This window comes from Pseudomyrmex gracilis, unplaced genomic scaffold (assembly GCF_002006095.1).
Source record: "Pseudomyrmex gracilis isolate BER0280 unplaced genomic scaffold, ASM200609v1 scaffold_181, whole genome shotgun sequence".
NCBI lineage: Eukaryota > Metazoa > Arthropoda > Insecta > Hymenoptera > Formicidae > Pseudomyrmex > Pseudomyrmex gracilis.
Genome location: NW_018020765.1, coordinates 241,044 through 256,228, shown reverse-complemented (window position 1 = coordinate 256,228; position 15,185 = coordinate 241,044). Strand labels below are relative to the sequence as shown.

At 43.0% G+C, this 15,185-nt stretch overlaps 1 protein-coding gene across 4 annotated transcripts in view; it reads left to right on the top strand.

Annotated features, from left to right (window-relative positions):
- The window catches only part of LOC109858018, a 63,542-nt gene that overhangs the window by 42,976 nt on the left and 5,381 nt on the right, over positions 1–15,185 (top strand). For 2 of the 4 annotated variants that reach the window (XM_020434899.1, XM_020434900.1), the window contains exons 3-9: positions 2,633–2,725; positions 11,407–11,541; positions 12,606–12,770; positions 13,345–13,479; positions 13,815–14,084; positions 14,193–14,567; positions 14,695–15,117. In XM_020434899.1, the coding sequence (XP_020290488.1) occupies positions 2,633–2,725; positions 11,407–11,541; positions 12,606–12,770; positions 13,345–13,479; positions 13,815–14,084; positions 14,193–14,567; positions 14,695–15,117 (1,596 nt within the window). Of the gene's footprint in view, positions 1–180; positions 424–2,632; positions 2,726–9,435; positions 9,537–11,406; positions 11,542–12,605; positions 12,771–13,344; positions 13,480–13,814; positions 14,085–14,192; positions 14,568–14,694; positions 15,118–15,185 lie in introns of those variants that run through there. The other 2 variants (XM_020434901.1, XM_020434902.1) reach the window with 2 other exon arrangements.

Sequence of the window (15,185 nt, the reverse complement as noted above, 5' to 3'; positions counted from 1 at the left end):
GTACTATATATCGTACTACAGCGTACTATACCATCGTACTATAGTACGAACCAGGCCCACGACCGCGTTCACCGGACCCCGCGCGTTTCTCTACCTGCCCGCAGGGGTCTCGGCGGCGCTGTCGTCGTTCTTGAACTCTCCCGGCTTCGTCCGAGCATTGTTGCATCGACGTCCGCTTAAGAGAGTACTTTACGCGACACACCGCATCGTGTCTCCTCCCGATTGTTTTGCTAACTTTCAGTGTGCAATGTACAGTGCAGTTGATGATCCGCGGGTTCGTTAACGATCCCCCGTGTGTTGTTGTACGCCGTGAATTTTCATGACGGAATAACGGATCGTATTTGCGAATCCGGAGCAAGCCGTCCAGCAGCTATGAAGCAAGATCAGCGGCCGCGGAGACAGGCGCTCTTCCAGATCGCCAAGGTTCGAGATTTCTCAACGATTTCTCTTCTCTCATTTTATTACTTTATTTAGTCGGAAACCGCTTCATTTGCCTTTCTGATAAACGTTTGGTAGAATTAAATAAATTGCGGTTTTGATATCGTCCGGTAACGCGTATACCGTTACATCCTACCTCCGTGTACCTGTTGATTCTCAGAGCGATCCGCAGCGTATATAAATTACGCCAGGAACATTGACTTTCGTATTTTACAAGAAAGTATCGCGAAAATTTTAGAGATTTTAGCGTTCTCTGGTGATGCAGACGTTTGAGTGTTTATAATGCGTGTTGCATATGACGGATGAAGTTTAGGACGCTGACAATGTCAAACGCGGTGTTGTGATGCTTTTTAGTATATGTTCTTAAGTTTTTACACATCGAAAATTTATAAAATATTTAAAATATTTACATGTTATTTTTAATTTATAATTGAGACAAATCACTCTAGAAACTTAAAACAATTAAATTAAATCAAAGTAAATTTAATTTTTTTTTTATGTATATAAAAATTTTTCGCAAATGTGCGTTAGACAAAAAAAATATTCAAAAATCTCCCGCTATTCCGCTTGATTGCGCGAGTATCTTCATCGGGCAGGAAGATCGACTAGAGGGGCGCGGTTGTGCAGACCGATGGATAATACATTTGCGTAATTTCCCGATAATAACATAGCAACTTGTTGCTCATGGCATCGTAGAAAATCTCGCGGAATGTAGTCGCGGAGCGCGCTTTTTTTCCACTATCAATTAACCCCGTTCAGAGCTCTAACCGTGCGACTTTATGCGCGCGCTATAAAAGTGTGACGCCAAACCTTTCAAAGCTCATTGGTAAAGCGCAGAATCAACGATTCGATCCTATTGTAGGTTATCCGATTGTCAAGGAAAGCTTTGTGTGGGTGCGGCTTTCTATTCATTTGAGATCACCTTTCTCGAAAACGAAATCGACACATCTCGCGGTATCTCCGTCGTTACATGGCGTTGCAACAAACAACAAACGCAAACTCGATAAACATTTGTGATATATTTTTGACACTTTTATTTGTTATTTTCTATTTTCTCGTTGCTATGCTGCAAACGATACAGTAGTAGATAGATGTTGACTCTGTAATGATAGAATGTGCTGCGGAAAAATATCTCCCGCAATCGCGCGTCACGCAGCAGTAACTAGGTATTTGGAACGCTTTGAAATTCCCATTCGCAGACACAATTCACTCTTGAGGAAGTTTTTTCAACACGCTCAGATGAAGATTAAATTATGCGAGGAATGATGTACAGCGCAATCGTATACATTTTAATTGCATTTTTTAACAAGATATATTTTAACAAGAATACCTCTGTCTCGTTTGATATACAATAAGATGTATATGTATACAATGAGTTATATATATATATGTACATATATTGTCAATATAAATACGAAGTAATTAAATTTTATTTTGATTTAATTATCGTGATAAATTACGTTGTTTTACGTTTATTTAATCGCACGTAAATTCTGTAATGAACTGTCATTGACACAACGCGGCCTGTCAAACAATTGCAGAATTAATAAGCATTACCAACCGTTACCGCCGAGGTACTTGCTTTCGCAAACTCTTGCCGCTAATTGGTTCGCACGTTAAGTAGCAAACCAAATAACAGATATCGAAACTAGCTTGAAGATATTTTTTCTGAAATTGCAATCTTGCTATAAGAATAGGAAAAGTGAAATTAAATTAAAAACATATTACAAATTTTTTTTTTTTCTAAACTTCTACAAATGTCAAATTTATAAAAATTACATGGTTATTTACGTGATGCTAAAGCAGAAGTGCGGAAAATGTGAATTTGTCATTTATTTCCAAAAGCGTCGAATGTTGTCGCACAGGAAGAAGGGACGAAATTATGTTCCGCTATGGGACAGGAAATCGTGATTTACTTTCCCCCGGTATAATAATATGCTAGCCATATCCCGAATGGCTACTGTCATGTATGGTTGTGTGGATCGATGCCATGTAGGGGTCCAACACACATTTACATATTTACGAGTGTTATGTATACACCCACGTGTTGCCTTTCTTGACTTGACGCCGTGTTACGTGCTACTACAAAGGATGACGACAAGTCCATTCAGAAACAAATTCGAAATCGGTCACGCTAATCGAAAAAGGATGTTATTGGAAAAAAAAAAAATCAAGTGTGTGATTTTTATTGCAGGTCCTGTGGCACCTCGATATTTTTCGAAGAAGCTTCAGGGAACTATCCGGACATGCCTGTATGCAAGAGTCATGCATCTTCTGCGCACTCAAGGTAAAGAAGAAACGCGTATTAGCAATAGAATATAATCTTTTTTTTTCTTTCAATATGATGCAATCTCACTTATAGTGTTTACGTGTGTGGCTTTGTAATAGAATCTGAAAACACACGCGAACACAACGAAACCGCTTGCACGTAACCGCTTTTGCAAACGCTTTTCTTTTATCTTCGCATCTTCCTTGGTTATCAATTTAAATTGCGCGCAAACAGTGGAGGATTAAATAATAATAACAGCGATCGTAACGACAGATGTTTCAAAGCACTTGTCATTTTTATAATTAACCGAAGTGCCTTGACACTTTTACTTCGCAAATCGACGAAACCAAACAAATCCGCGCTTTCAACAAAGAGAAAACCTTGGACAGTTTTCGCACAAAGAATATTTTTCCGGGATGCGAGTGTATTATATGTTTTTACGCGCACATGAGATTCAACGAGGGTCATCTCTTTCGAAACGATCTCACGGTAACGGTGGAAATAAAGTTCGCTCGTGTCAGATTTGATATTATCACGCGTGAAGATATTATCACGGTAAAACGCTGGTTATGTGTATTTTCCGACACGTAAGAGTGGTTCTCTTCGCGAAAGAAAATAAAAGAATGAAAAAATGAATACGACAACAATTAAGAATAACGCTGACCTTGCGTTTAACGCCACTTGTCTCAAAAAAACTTGATTGCATTTACTCGTACATTGTATGGAATATTATTGTACATTGTACAGATTATCTCAGAAAATCTCAAAAAAGATATTATTTATTATATTGATATTATTGACGCGTTGATTTATACTATGCGCGCGCTAACCTTAGTGTGACTTTAATTGCTTTCTTTCTTTCTTTATTGTTGCACAGACTGTAGAAACCTTGATTCGCCGTCGTATCATTATATCTGTTGCGCTCTATGCAATCGCGCAGAGATATAACCATCGTAACGGTATCGAGATGGACCTTTTGCCAAAGAACAGTTCTCGGTTTTCGTTCGCTACAATCGGGCGCGCGGCGCCGCGAGATAAACAGCGCGCGCGCGCGCTCTCCTCTCTCTTTCTCTCTCTCGCTGGTCCATCATGGCGAACGTTGTCTTGCCGTGGAAGGTCAGCTCGTTCCATCCAGAGCTCGCGCGGAGAAACCGGCTGAAACCGCCATGATAACGTCACGCGCTCGAAGCTACTCGAGAAGTAGGTGGAAACGCGAGTTCCCCCTCGTCGATCTTCTCACGGGGTTAATTAGCAATCTCGAGAGTTAATTGTCCTGGGCATAGGGTGTTCGGGCGCGATTCGCAGGAACAATTACCGGTCGGAAGAACGTGCGCGCTTCGTGTTGGTAGCAAATCCGTCATTCGCGGCAGCGGCGGCGGCGACGGCGACGGCGGCGGTAACGGCAGTTGTTGTCCAAAATTACCGCAATCTGAATCTAATTCAGCCAAGTTGATTTTCCCGCCAGAAAGCGTCGCAACTTTTGACATAAATGTTGCACAACCGGGTAATCATTCAGCGCAATGATGAACTACATAACTCTCGAATGTACATAACACAAAATAAATAATATTTGTTTTTGAAACTTGCACCGAATGTTTTCTCTCGTCACTTTTTATAATTCAATCATGTTTAATTTTGGTAAGTAAATAAGCTGGTGAAATTTTCAACAAATGTGTAAAAAACCGATGCAAATATACTATAGATGTTAAAATATTTACATTTATTTTTTTTATTTCACTCACACCTATTTTTCAAAGTTTTACAAAATTCTTTTGTTTTTTAAATTTTTATATTCCACGCAGGAATTGCGTTATAAAAATTATTTAATTTTTTGTAACACTTTTGTTAACAATTATTGTTTTAATAATATTTAATTTTTTGTAAAACACAATTTTTGTGCAAATTTAAAATATTCGATTTTGTAACACAATTTCTGAAATACATTTGGAAAAATAAATAACTTTGTCATACTTGAAACGTTGGTAAATAGATATGAGTCCGGTCCTAATGTACGCAGAGAGTTTTTATTGGACAGGTAACGCTTAGAAACCACTGGTATGTGTTTAACATAGAACCCTTGATGTACTATCTCTCTCTAACGATGAACTTAACATGGATCCAAACCTCACTAGAAAAATTATAGGTCTCCAAGTTTACCTGTTGTTCCGCTTATCGTCCATAAGCTTTTCACGACGCACTATTCTCCTTCACATTTTTCAGATATTTGTGTCGTCTTTTCGAGATAAATCTGAATACATTTTATAAATACGCTCAACATTTCTGAACACTTATTTACACAAAAAATACCTAAAAAAAAAAAATTTAGATTTTGTCTATAATTTCATAATAGTAAAATGAATGTTGAAAGCGAGCGATTTAATTTTAATACCTTTCTAAGTCGAATAACTTTCTAGATCGACTATCTCGATACGTTAAACGGGTCCAGATAACTATGTGAAGATTGTAGAGATCAAAAAAAAAAAAAAAAAAAGAGATTGTGTTCTCGCATACCAACGCAAGGGCTCATCGTCTAATTCGACGAAAAATTCATCCCCGCGATATGGAATGCGTGAGATGATTCATCAGGAACGCGGTTTTAAAAGGAAGGAGGAGAAGAAGGCGAGAATCCTTTGGTGTTACGAGAATCTTTTAACGCGCACGAGTTTTCTCACTCACGTGTCTCGTCTTCCTCACAATGTGAAGAGGAATGATAAATCTGAATTTTCTCACTCTTTAACTGAAGAAAAAAAATCGACAAAATCGTTGTAAACATAAAAATCGAATTTTTATGTAAAAAAAAAAAAAAAAAAAACAATGTTGTAACTGTTATCAACAGGTAGGTTCATTACTTAAGAGCGACCGAACCGAGTTCCGTTGCTTCCGGTAACTCCGGGAAGAGAAAACAGAAACTTGAGTTGCGTTACGCAAACAATGCAGTTTTAGCCTTATGATTATTTATCAGGCGACAAGTTCCTCAAACAAAGTGCTTCCTCTGTTTACTTTATCTTAGACGTTTCTGAAAAAGCGAGATGTTTGCGCGCGTTAAAAATTTATATAGTCATCGAATTACGAGAGGTTTCCCCGATGCCGCCGCGCGATACGATCCGTATACAATATGTCTCTAATAGCACAGATCGTATCGACGATGCGCTCTCGAGCATTATTTGTATATGTATTCGTTTTCGAATGTATATTACATTGTTGTATAGTTGGCGACGATAATTGGCTTCGTGTGTATGCAATTAATAGAGTCGTCAATTAACGGCGCGTTTTAATCGGTGTCGCTAAAAAAAAACCCCGTTAGTTTGTTTTAGAATAACTCGATATGTATCTTGCAATTTCGCCTGTGAAAAAAACAAAAATAAACGAGAGATCTGTAACGGTTCTTACGCGGTAAGAGAAACGACATTTTTTTTTGTTTATAGATTACCATTTTCTGTCGAGCACACGAGAGAGCCATTTCCGGCCGGCGCTAATCGCTGCTTCGACCTTGCACGTCGAAACGCTATCACTTCTCGACTTTTGTTTACTTTCTTCTTGACAATCGAATCGTTTCTTCCTCATTGTTATTATTTCAAGAACAAAACAATTACACACCTTTCCCGAGAGAGATGTTGACGCTTAATTACTTAATTGCCGTTATCTTTTTTTTTTTTTTTTTTTTTTTACGAGAGATTGGAAGGGGAAAAACAAGATAGACCTAACTATTATACCGTTTAAATACTCGTCCGGAGTGCTTTACAAGCAAGCAAAACCGAGAACCAGACTTTGCATTTGACTGTCGCGTCAGACGAAGGAGGAAACGACGTTCCGAGTCCGTACCACGCAAGTGGCTACTTCGCTTACGCGACACTCATTGCCCACGCTTCTGATTGAATAACGTCGCCGGGACGTTTAAACCGGGTTTGTCGCCGCAAAATTAATCTTCGCGATATATATATATGTATATAATGTATTACCGCGAGAACAGGCGAGAAATAACCAAACGCCACCCAATTTGTATTTTGTCCCCGATATTTCGTCCCACGCGGTTGCATATATCAGCGCGACCGGAGAACCCAATTGTCCGTAAGCGTTTGTACCTGTGTGGCAACCTATTACGTGTCTTTCATATATTCCGTCCGCGGCTCGCCAGCGCTGTACGTATGTATGTGTATGTACAACATACTCACTACGATATCGCCGCGCAAACTTGTTTCTTATGGTTCTCATAACTCAGCTAGACGGGACGCGTCAGGAACGGGACGCGGGATCTAATCGCCCGCGAGGGGGTACTCTCGAATTTATCATCCTTCCGAATGAGTGAATTTTTCTTACTTACGGACGGACTAACAACCGAGCTATTAATATCTCTCGTGAAAGAAAACAGAATCGAAAAAGCGACTCGAATCGCGAGAACCAACCAAACCAACTGCGGCGAAACGAAATTTTTCGCGCGAAAAAAAAAAAAATGACGAGCAAAGAAGACGAGCAAAGAAGACGAGCAATTGATTGTTCGAATTGTTCACCTCTCCGGGGAAAAAAAAAGATAGGAAGTCACTCCGGGAAGTCTCTACGGTCCTGGTTGGGCCCCGGTCGCTCTCCAGGTAGGTGAACGTAGGACAGCTAAACGGGTGACGTCATTGGCTTCTCGCGTCTATCGGAAGGTGGGATGAAGCGTGAAGGGGAACACTGTGTGCGGGCCCCTTAGCAAGAAGAGGAAGAGAGCCAAGATGAGAGGTGGGGGATATTCGCCAGCGCACACCGAGAGTCGCTCGGCTTCAGGTACGGGTGCACGCCGCGCCGCGTGCAGGTAGTTCTCGGGTGCTCGTTCTCGCCACGTTTCTCTCCGCGCGCGACTCGGCCTCGAGCGGAGGAAACACTCTTTATCCGGAGGAAAACACTGATAAGGGAGGAACTTGTGACGTAATCGTTTGATTCCGTGACACACACACACACACACAATACTATCTCGTGAAAAGTGCACAAGTGTATGTACATAACAATAAGCGGAACGCAGTGCGCGTAATAACTCACCGAAAACCTTGGATATAAGAAAGACAAAAGAAAGTTGTGACAAAAAGAATTTTTTTTTTATATTTGTTTCCTTTTAAAAAGTTAACGCGCGGAACGAGAGACGCCACGTGTGCGCGTCGAGCAAAGGCTCGCGCGAGCGTTTCACTCCTCGGTTTTCGAGGCGGCAGCCTTCGGAAATTGCTGAATTATTTGGAAAAGTGTGTCTGTGTCCGAATTTACGAAAAAAAAAAAAAAAAAAAAAACTATTCGCGAACAGAGAAGTCACGTGTGCGAAGAGATCCTCATATAATCCTCGCATCATCGCAAATTCATTGCCGAGAGAAAGAGAGAGAGAGAGAGAGTATTTCGCGCCGAAACCACTTGAAAATTCTTCCGGCGAACTCTCTCCGGACTTTCCTCGAGTTCCGCGAAAAAACGTCATCAGCGCGAACTCGTTTTCGGAAGAGGAAAACCTCGGAGGAAGATAGCGCGCAGGAGGATCTCCCGATAATAATGCTAAACGCACGCGCGCGCGTTATCCGAAGGAAGGTGATCGTCGCTCGGACGCCTAAACAAGTTTACGTTTTTAATCGCGGCTTATACGATTCATCCGACAACGGGTTTCCACCGGCATATCCGGCATATGCAGTCGCTCGGACATGAGCTCTTCCCTCTCTCGCTCGTTTTACGAAGAAGCATCTGCCCCGTGGGCCTCTCTCGCCTAAGATACAACCGCTTGCTCATCGTCAACCTTCTTCGTCTCCTTTCTTCGTCGCCGTTTCGTGTTCTTAAACGCTGTCTCGTTTATCTGATGCGCCGTGACTGCGCGGCGCGTTATTACTCAAAGCTCGGCGCGTCTCCTCTCCTTCTCGAAATAACGCTCGCGGCATTTATCGCGACGTTGCGACATTTTATTCAGTAACTCGCGCGCGCAAAAAAAAAAAAAAAGAAAAAAACAAGAGAGAAATCCAAATGTCGAGAGATAGACGGGAGAAAAAAGTAGTACGAAGAGGAAGAAGACGCGCCGAACAATAAAATCCCTAATCTCTCTGCGTAAAACGGAGACAGCGCCGTTTGAAGAAGAGGAGACAGCGCCGCGAGGAAGAGAACAATATGCGCGTTATCGTCCGGAAAGACGAAGATCGCGCGCGAGCACAAAGGAAAATACGGAGCGAAGTTACGGGGAACAAGTGTACCGAGCGATATTGCCGGAGAGGAAGAGAATAACGCGTCGCGTATAGACACTGCAAACAAACGTCGTCGCGCCAAGGAAGCGCACACCACGTGGCGTCTTCGGCTGGAGTGAGAAGTCCGTATTTGTCTTCGACACATTTTGCTCGCGAGACTCGCTTTCTCTCTCGCGTTCTTCCGCGACGTTCCGATTTCGGGAACGTATCGACGACGTTTCGAACGCAAGTTGGAAAATACTTCGCTCGCGCGAATTTGTCTCATATTCGAAGTCAATGTATTCGCGAGACTGTAAAAACGAAGAAGCGGAAGAATCAACGTCGCTCAAAACAAGTTGAAGAAATGCAGAAAGAACGAGTTTGAGTTCCCGAAAATGTTGAAGTGGATAAAAACTCGTCAGAACGCGTCGACGGCATCGTCGACGACGACGCCGATATCGAAGGCGGCGGCGGCGGCGGCGACGACGACGACGTCGAAAACGACAAGAACAACGGCGAGGGCAACGTCGTCATTCGTATCTCAACAGGAAACGAAGAACAATGACACGAAAGTCGAGGTGGCGGTTAAAACCAAAGAGGAGGGGGAGGACAGTGGGATGGAGAAGGAGGATTCGGTGTCTAATATCGATCTGAGCGATCTGAAAAAAGTACGGTTGCTCTCATTTGTTTCGCTCTGCGATTAAAATTCGAAGCTAATTTAGAAAGTCGCACCGATGCTCTCCTCGAGTGGTGTATCACGAGGTTCCTTCTTAATTATAAGATTGCTCCTCTAATTATAATCTAGTTACAATAAATTATCGATAATGAAATGAGTCATTAGATCCGGACCGCTCGAAACGGTGGTTTCTCTCAAATTATTATTGCAAACTGCGCGCTCCTGAGAATGCGCTCGGGCGTGTGAAAGCATATCTGTAAAGAAAACGCACACGTCGGTGTTGTGATTTACTCTCCTCTCTTCCGTGTTCGATGGCGTGCGAGATATCGGCGATATCGAAAGTCATTTGCAAATTTTACAACAGCTGTTTTTTTATACACGCGAAAATAAATATTACATCTCTTTCTCTCTTTAAAAAAAAAAAAAAAAAGTGTCTTATATTTTTAATCTCGACAGATTACACGCTCGGTTGGGATTAACGACACCGATAAGATCGCGCTGTGCTTTCATTCACTCGATTTCGCTCGATTTGACGCGATTTCTGACGCAGCCGCGGAGCGCGCGCCGGCTGGTTCGTCAGACGGCGAACCTGTCTCGAACAGGTGCCACATCCTTCTCCTCTCCGGCGAGATGTTATACGTGTGTGCCCGTTACTATCATCGCTTTTACGTCGACCGGGACACACGTACAACATCTGTCACTGCCGCCGCCATCACCCGCAAACAGTTAGCGCGCGACATGCGGCAACTTTCATTGAGGAATTTCACCTCGAAACGCGAATTGACGCGTAACTACATACGCGCGCGCGCGCGCGAACACGCATATAGGGTACCACCTCGACGATAACTTCAGAACGCGATCGTAACAGGATGACTGGCACGTACTCCGAGCGCTTCCGTACACAGATTCGCCTCATAAAATCGTCAAAATCGAATCGTTTTTCGTTCTATCGTTTATTTTAATTTTTTTCTCACATCCTTATGGTATTTAGTTTTTTTTTTTTTCATATTTATTTTATTTCGATTGCCTCGCTTTCGCACGATAATTGCGTTTGTTCTCAGCCCGTTCGCTTTATTTTTTTTGCGTGCGTTTGTTGCACGGATTTTGCGGAAACATCGCGTTAAGCAAGCGACGCGTCGCTCGCACACCGCCGACTTTCTACGCGTAACTCGGCAATTGCGGCGCGGTGAGATTAGTTGCGAAATCCACGAGCAGGCCCGGCTGCCGCCGATAGGTCGCGAATTACGACCGGTACTTCTAGTTGACCTCTTGACCATGCATCACGGTGCTACGCGAGCCGTCGCAAAAATCGCGGGGTAACGTGTGGTTGATGTACCGCGCGCGCGTCTCTTTCTCTCTCTAGAGATCTCTCTTCCAACACGCCACGCGCGTTGCAAAATCTCGCTTGCACATCGCGAAATTATTCGTGCACTGCATTATCTCGCGGATATGGTGATTAGGAGAGCGAAGGAACCAGAGCACTGCGGTAGGCTCAGCGTTGCGGTGTGATTTTATCAGACAACCCCGCGGTCTCTTATCGGCGATGATGCAAAGATTCACGTAACATATCTCGCGCGCAAGAAAAGTTCAAACATTTTCTCTCTCTTCGTCGCGTTTGCGAAATCCTCGCGAAAAAAAAAACGTTTCTTGCCGGTCTCAGCGTAAATTTATTCTTCAAACACACGCGAAGAATTTTAAACGCTTGAAATATAATAACCGTGATGTAATTTATTTATTTACGTGTAACTTTGGCGTCTCGAGTATTCTCGACGTTTCCACGAGATTCAGTGGAATCATCTTTTTTTTTTTTTTTTTTTTAATAACTCCCTGCTAAATCCTCTCGTTACATTGTCTCGTTTCAGGATCTATTTTCGGAGCTGCAGTTTTCGCAGGAAAGCGCGCTGCCGCCCGACACGCTGCGTCGCGCGCTCGCCGTGAGCTTCCTCGACCAGCAGAGGTTCCAGCTCGGTTTTATGGACGACGCGGCGGAATGTTTCGTAAGTGCCAATCATTTTGGATTTTCTACATGCCATTGCCTCTGATCGAAGCGACGAGATAGACGCCGATAGACGCAACACGCCAATTGGCAATCGACCAGAATCGAACGTACCGCGCTCAACGCGGTTCTTTCTTTTTGTACTCACCGCTCGCGATAGATCTCTCGTTGCCGATATTGTTCGAGTGCGGTTTTTAACTTTCTAATTTCTTCGAGAAACAATCAAGCGGCGGAGATTTGCATTCCTAAGCGCGTAAGAATAAATAATTACAGTATAACGTAAATAAATAAACAAATTTAACGCGGCGAAACTATATTCAAAAGTATTCGGTTTGAATTATATTCGAATAAATTCTTTCTACTCGCGACGGAGATTCTCTCGCTTCAGCGGAAAAACCTGTTTTTCGAATATTATTTTTCATTTTTTTGTTTTTGTTTTGTTTTCTCGAAGCCGAACGAACGTTTTCTCCTAATGATATCTAATGGACAAGATTCGAACTAGCAATAACGATTCTACGGCTTTAATCCGCGAGTACCGACGGGTTTGTACCGACACTATACTTTCTCGTTTACACAACAGTCACGTTGAACACCAGTACATGTGTGTCAACACACCGGTCGGCTGAATAATATCAATGCAAGTCGGTAATTTGCACACACAGCGAAAAGTGCAATAGATGCAAGGACACAGTGGTATAATCTCGCGGTGTACCGTTATTCCGCGAACGTTCTCCCGGGGAGATGATTTTTCATGAAATGACACTTGTGTGTGCAACAGCTGGCATAGTTTTTTTTTTTTTTTTTTTTTTTTATCATATATTAAGTTAAAAAATATGCACACACGCGAGGTGTGTTTCAACGACCGGTGCTTCTTTCTTCGCTGGAAAATATGGTTTTTCCTCATCAAATCTAAAATTGTAATAAGTGCAACGCCGCACGCGGAGAAGAGAGAGAAATAAGCCGTCGTTGAATGTTTAACGTTTTGGCCTTGTGTGAATGCGTGTGATTGCGACGGAACAAACGCAAAGGAATGCGTGTGCAACGCGCTGTTTTTTTCAATTTCAGGAAAACATTCTCTTGCGTATACACCTACACATTGCGAGCGGCGAGGCCGAGGACATGTGCAGCGCGAGACATTGTGTGCCGCATCAGAAATTCGCCATGACGCTCGTCGAGCAAAGCGTCTGCGGAGCCTGCGGCGCGACATCGGAGCCGCTGCCTTTTACACAGGTACGTGCGTAATTATCGTTACGCGTTTCTTCTATTGCGCGCGAAAGAAACGATCCTTGAAAGAAAATGACGTTTGAAAAAAAAAAAAGAAAAAGAAAAAATATGCTATTTTTATCAAGTACGAATGATTTGTTGTATTTTTTATTCTGTTCGCAAGTTTATGTTAAACGACTTGTATTTATTCGAAATTTTCGCGCGTATTTTTCCGACGTCAGGCACAAGACGCCGAATTTCACAAGCTTCGGTCAAATTTATGTAGTGATTTCCTGCCGTTTTCCTTTCCGTCCCTCCAGGTGCTCTTTCAATGTAGACTCGCCGTGTAGATTTCGTTTCAGATGCACGGAACCCTCCTGTTCCTTCTTTTTTTTCCACCAAACACACCTGCCGTTTTACGAACATGGTCTAGTCCTTGATTTTGTTCCTTTTTTTTCTTTCCTTCTTCTTTTTTCGAGATTTTCGTGGAAAAACTTTCCTTTTTTCCCATTATTTCTTTTCTTCGAGTTTGTGGATTTTTTTTTTTTTTTTTAGAGCTTAAACGAAGCAGAAAATAAAATTTGCGAAATTGATTTTGCAGATGGTTCATTACGTGTCCGCATCGGCGCTCACGTCCCAGGCTCACGAAACGTCGCTGAATTCCAGAAACAGTCCGGATCTCTTCGGACAGCTTCTCCGAAGAGCCGGCGGAATGGGCGACATCCGTGATTGTCCGGTAAGCGAGTCTCGAACATTGCACACACGTTCGTTTTGGAGAACACACTCGTTTCTCTTTTGTGACTAACATTTCGTCGAGAGAGTTTCATAAGAATTTAATCTCTTTAAGAGAAGATTACGATATGACATGAAACAACTGACTCATGGAAACCACGGTTTTCACGTATATGTTCTTTCTAAGAATTTACATTCGATCGGAACTTTCTCTCGAAAGTAGGATAATGAAATTCGTTCAAAGAATCCGAGTTCGAAGCCTACGTTTTTATGAAGAATAAATGACAAAAATTTATGTGATAAAAAAAAAACATTTTTTTTTCAATTCTCTTTGTTCAGAGTTCTTGCGGCGCGAAAATTCAAATATGCCGAACTCTGATGAACCGACCGGAAATAGTGTCCGTCGGTGTCGTCTGGGACAGCGAGCGGCCGTCATTGGAGCACATCATGGACGTTTTCGCGACCGTGGGCACGTCTCTACGGCTCAGTGATGTCTTCCACAGCGTGGTGGATTCCCGATGGGGCGCATCCACCGTGCACAATCTCGTGGGAGTGGTTACTTATTACGGAAAACATTATTCCACCTTCTTCTTTCACACGAAATTAAAGGTCAGATCATTACTCGTCTTATATATTAACGTCTCGTAACTGGCGACTAAATTTGAAGTGGAAAAATGAATTGAACGAATGTGTATATATTTTTTTTTTTTTTCATAGGTATGGATCTACTTTGACGACGCCACTGTCAAAGAGATCGGATCCCGATGGGAACAGGTCGTGGAGAAGTGCAGGAGAGGCCGTTACCAGCCTCTGTTGTTGTTGTACGCGACGCCCGCCGGCACTCCGGTCAATACCGAGAACGCTCCAAAGACTGTTGTCCCGTTCCCGAACAGCAACGTTCTGAAGACCTCCCCGAAAAACAGCGTCCGCCGTTCGATTACACCTAGTCCCGAGAAGCCATCCATCAACAACACTGCCAGGCGTGCCATCACACCCAATCCTGACAGTCCGCCCCATCTCTACACTCAGCGGAACGTTTACAGCGATTATCAGAATCTCACGGACATTCAGAACAACATATTCGGCAATCAGGTGCGTTGCGACAATCAAAATATTCATTGACTATCTCTATCGGATCGATTTTTTTTTTTTTTTTTTTTTTGAGAAAATTTATCGGAGAACTCTCTCGTAATTTTGTTGAATTAATGTCGTAACACAGGACGTGGACGAGGTTGACTGTGTAATAGACTCCAAGTATATCAGCCGTCGTGCCGTGGAGAACGTGATGCAGCAGCAGAAGAAGCAACAGATGCAACTGACGCGCAGCCTGAGCGTCGGTTCGGCGCCGCAGGACGGGATCAGCATTCCCGATCACATGAACGTGCCCCGAAGACGAGACTCCGGTAACTGGTCCGGCGACCGCAACAGCGCGTCGTCGAGCTCGTCTACCACGATGGACAATTCGTACATGTATCTCGTGAACAAAATGCAACGTAACTCGAACGTGCCGAAGAGCCCGATCAGCAAGTCTGGGGAACTGTCGAGTAGCAGCAGCGGTCATTACGACGCCGGCTACGACTCGTACTCGTTGTCCTCCACGGACAGTCTTCCGCTTCAACAGGGCTTGAAACACAACTTACAGGTAAATAACAAACAAGGACATAAAGTTTCAAGTGCGGCGATTAAATACATTTTAATCGCTACAAGAGA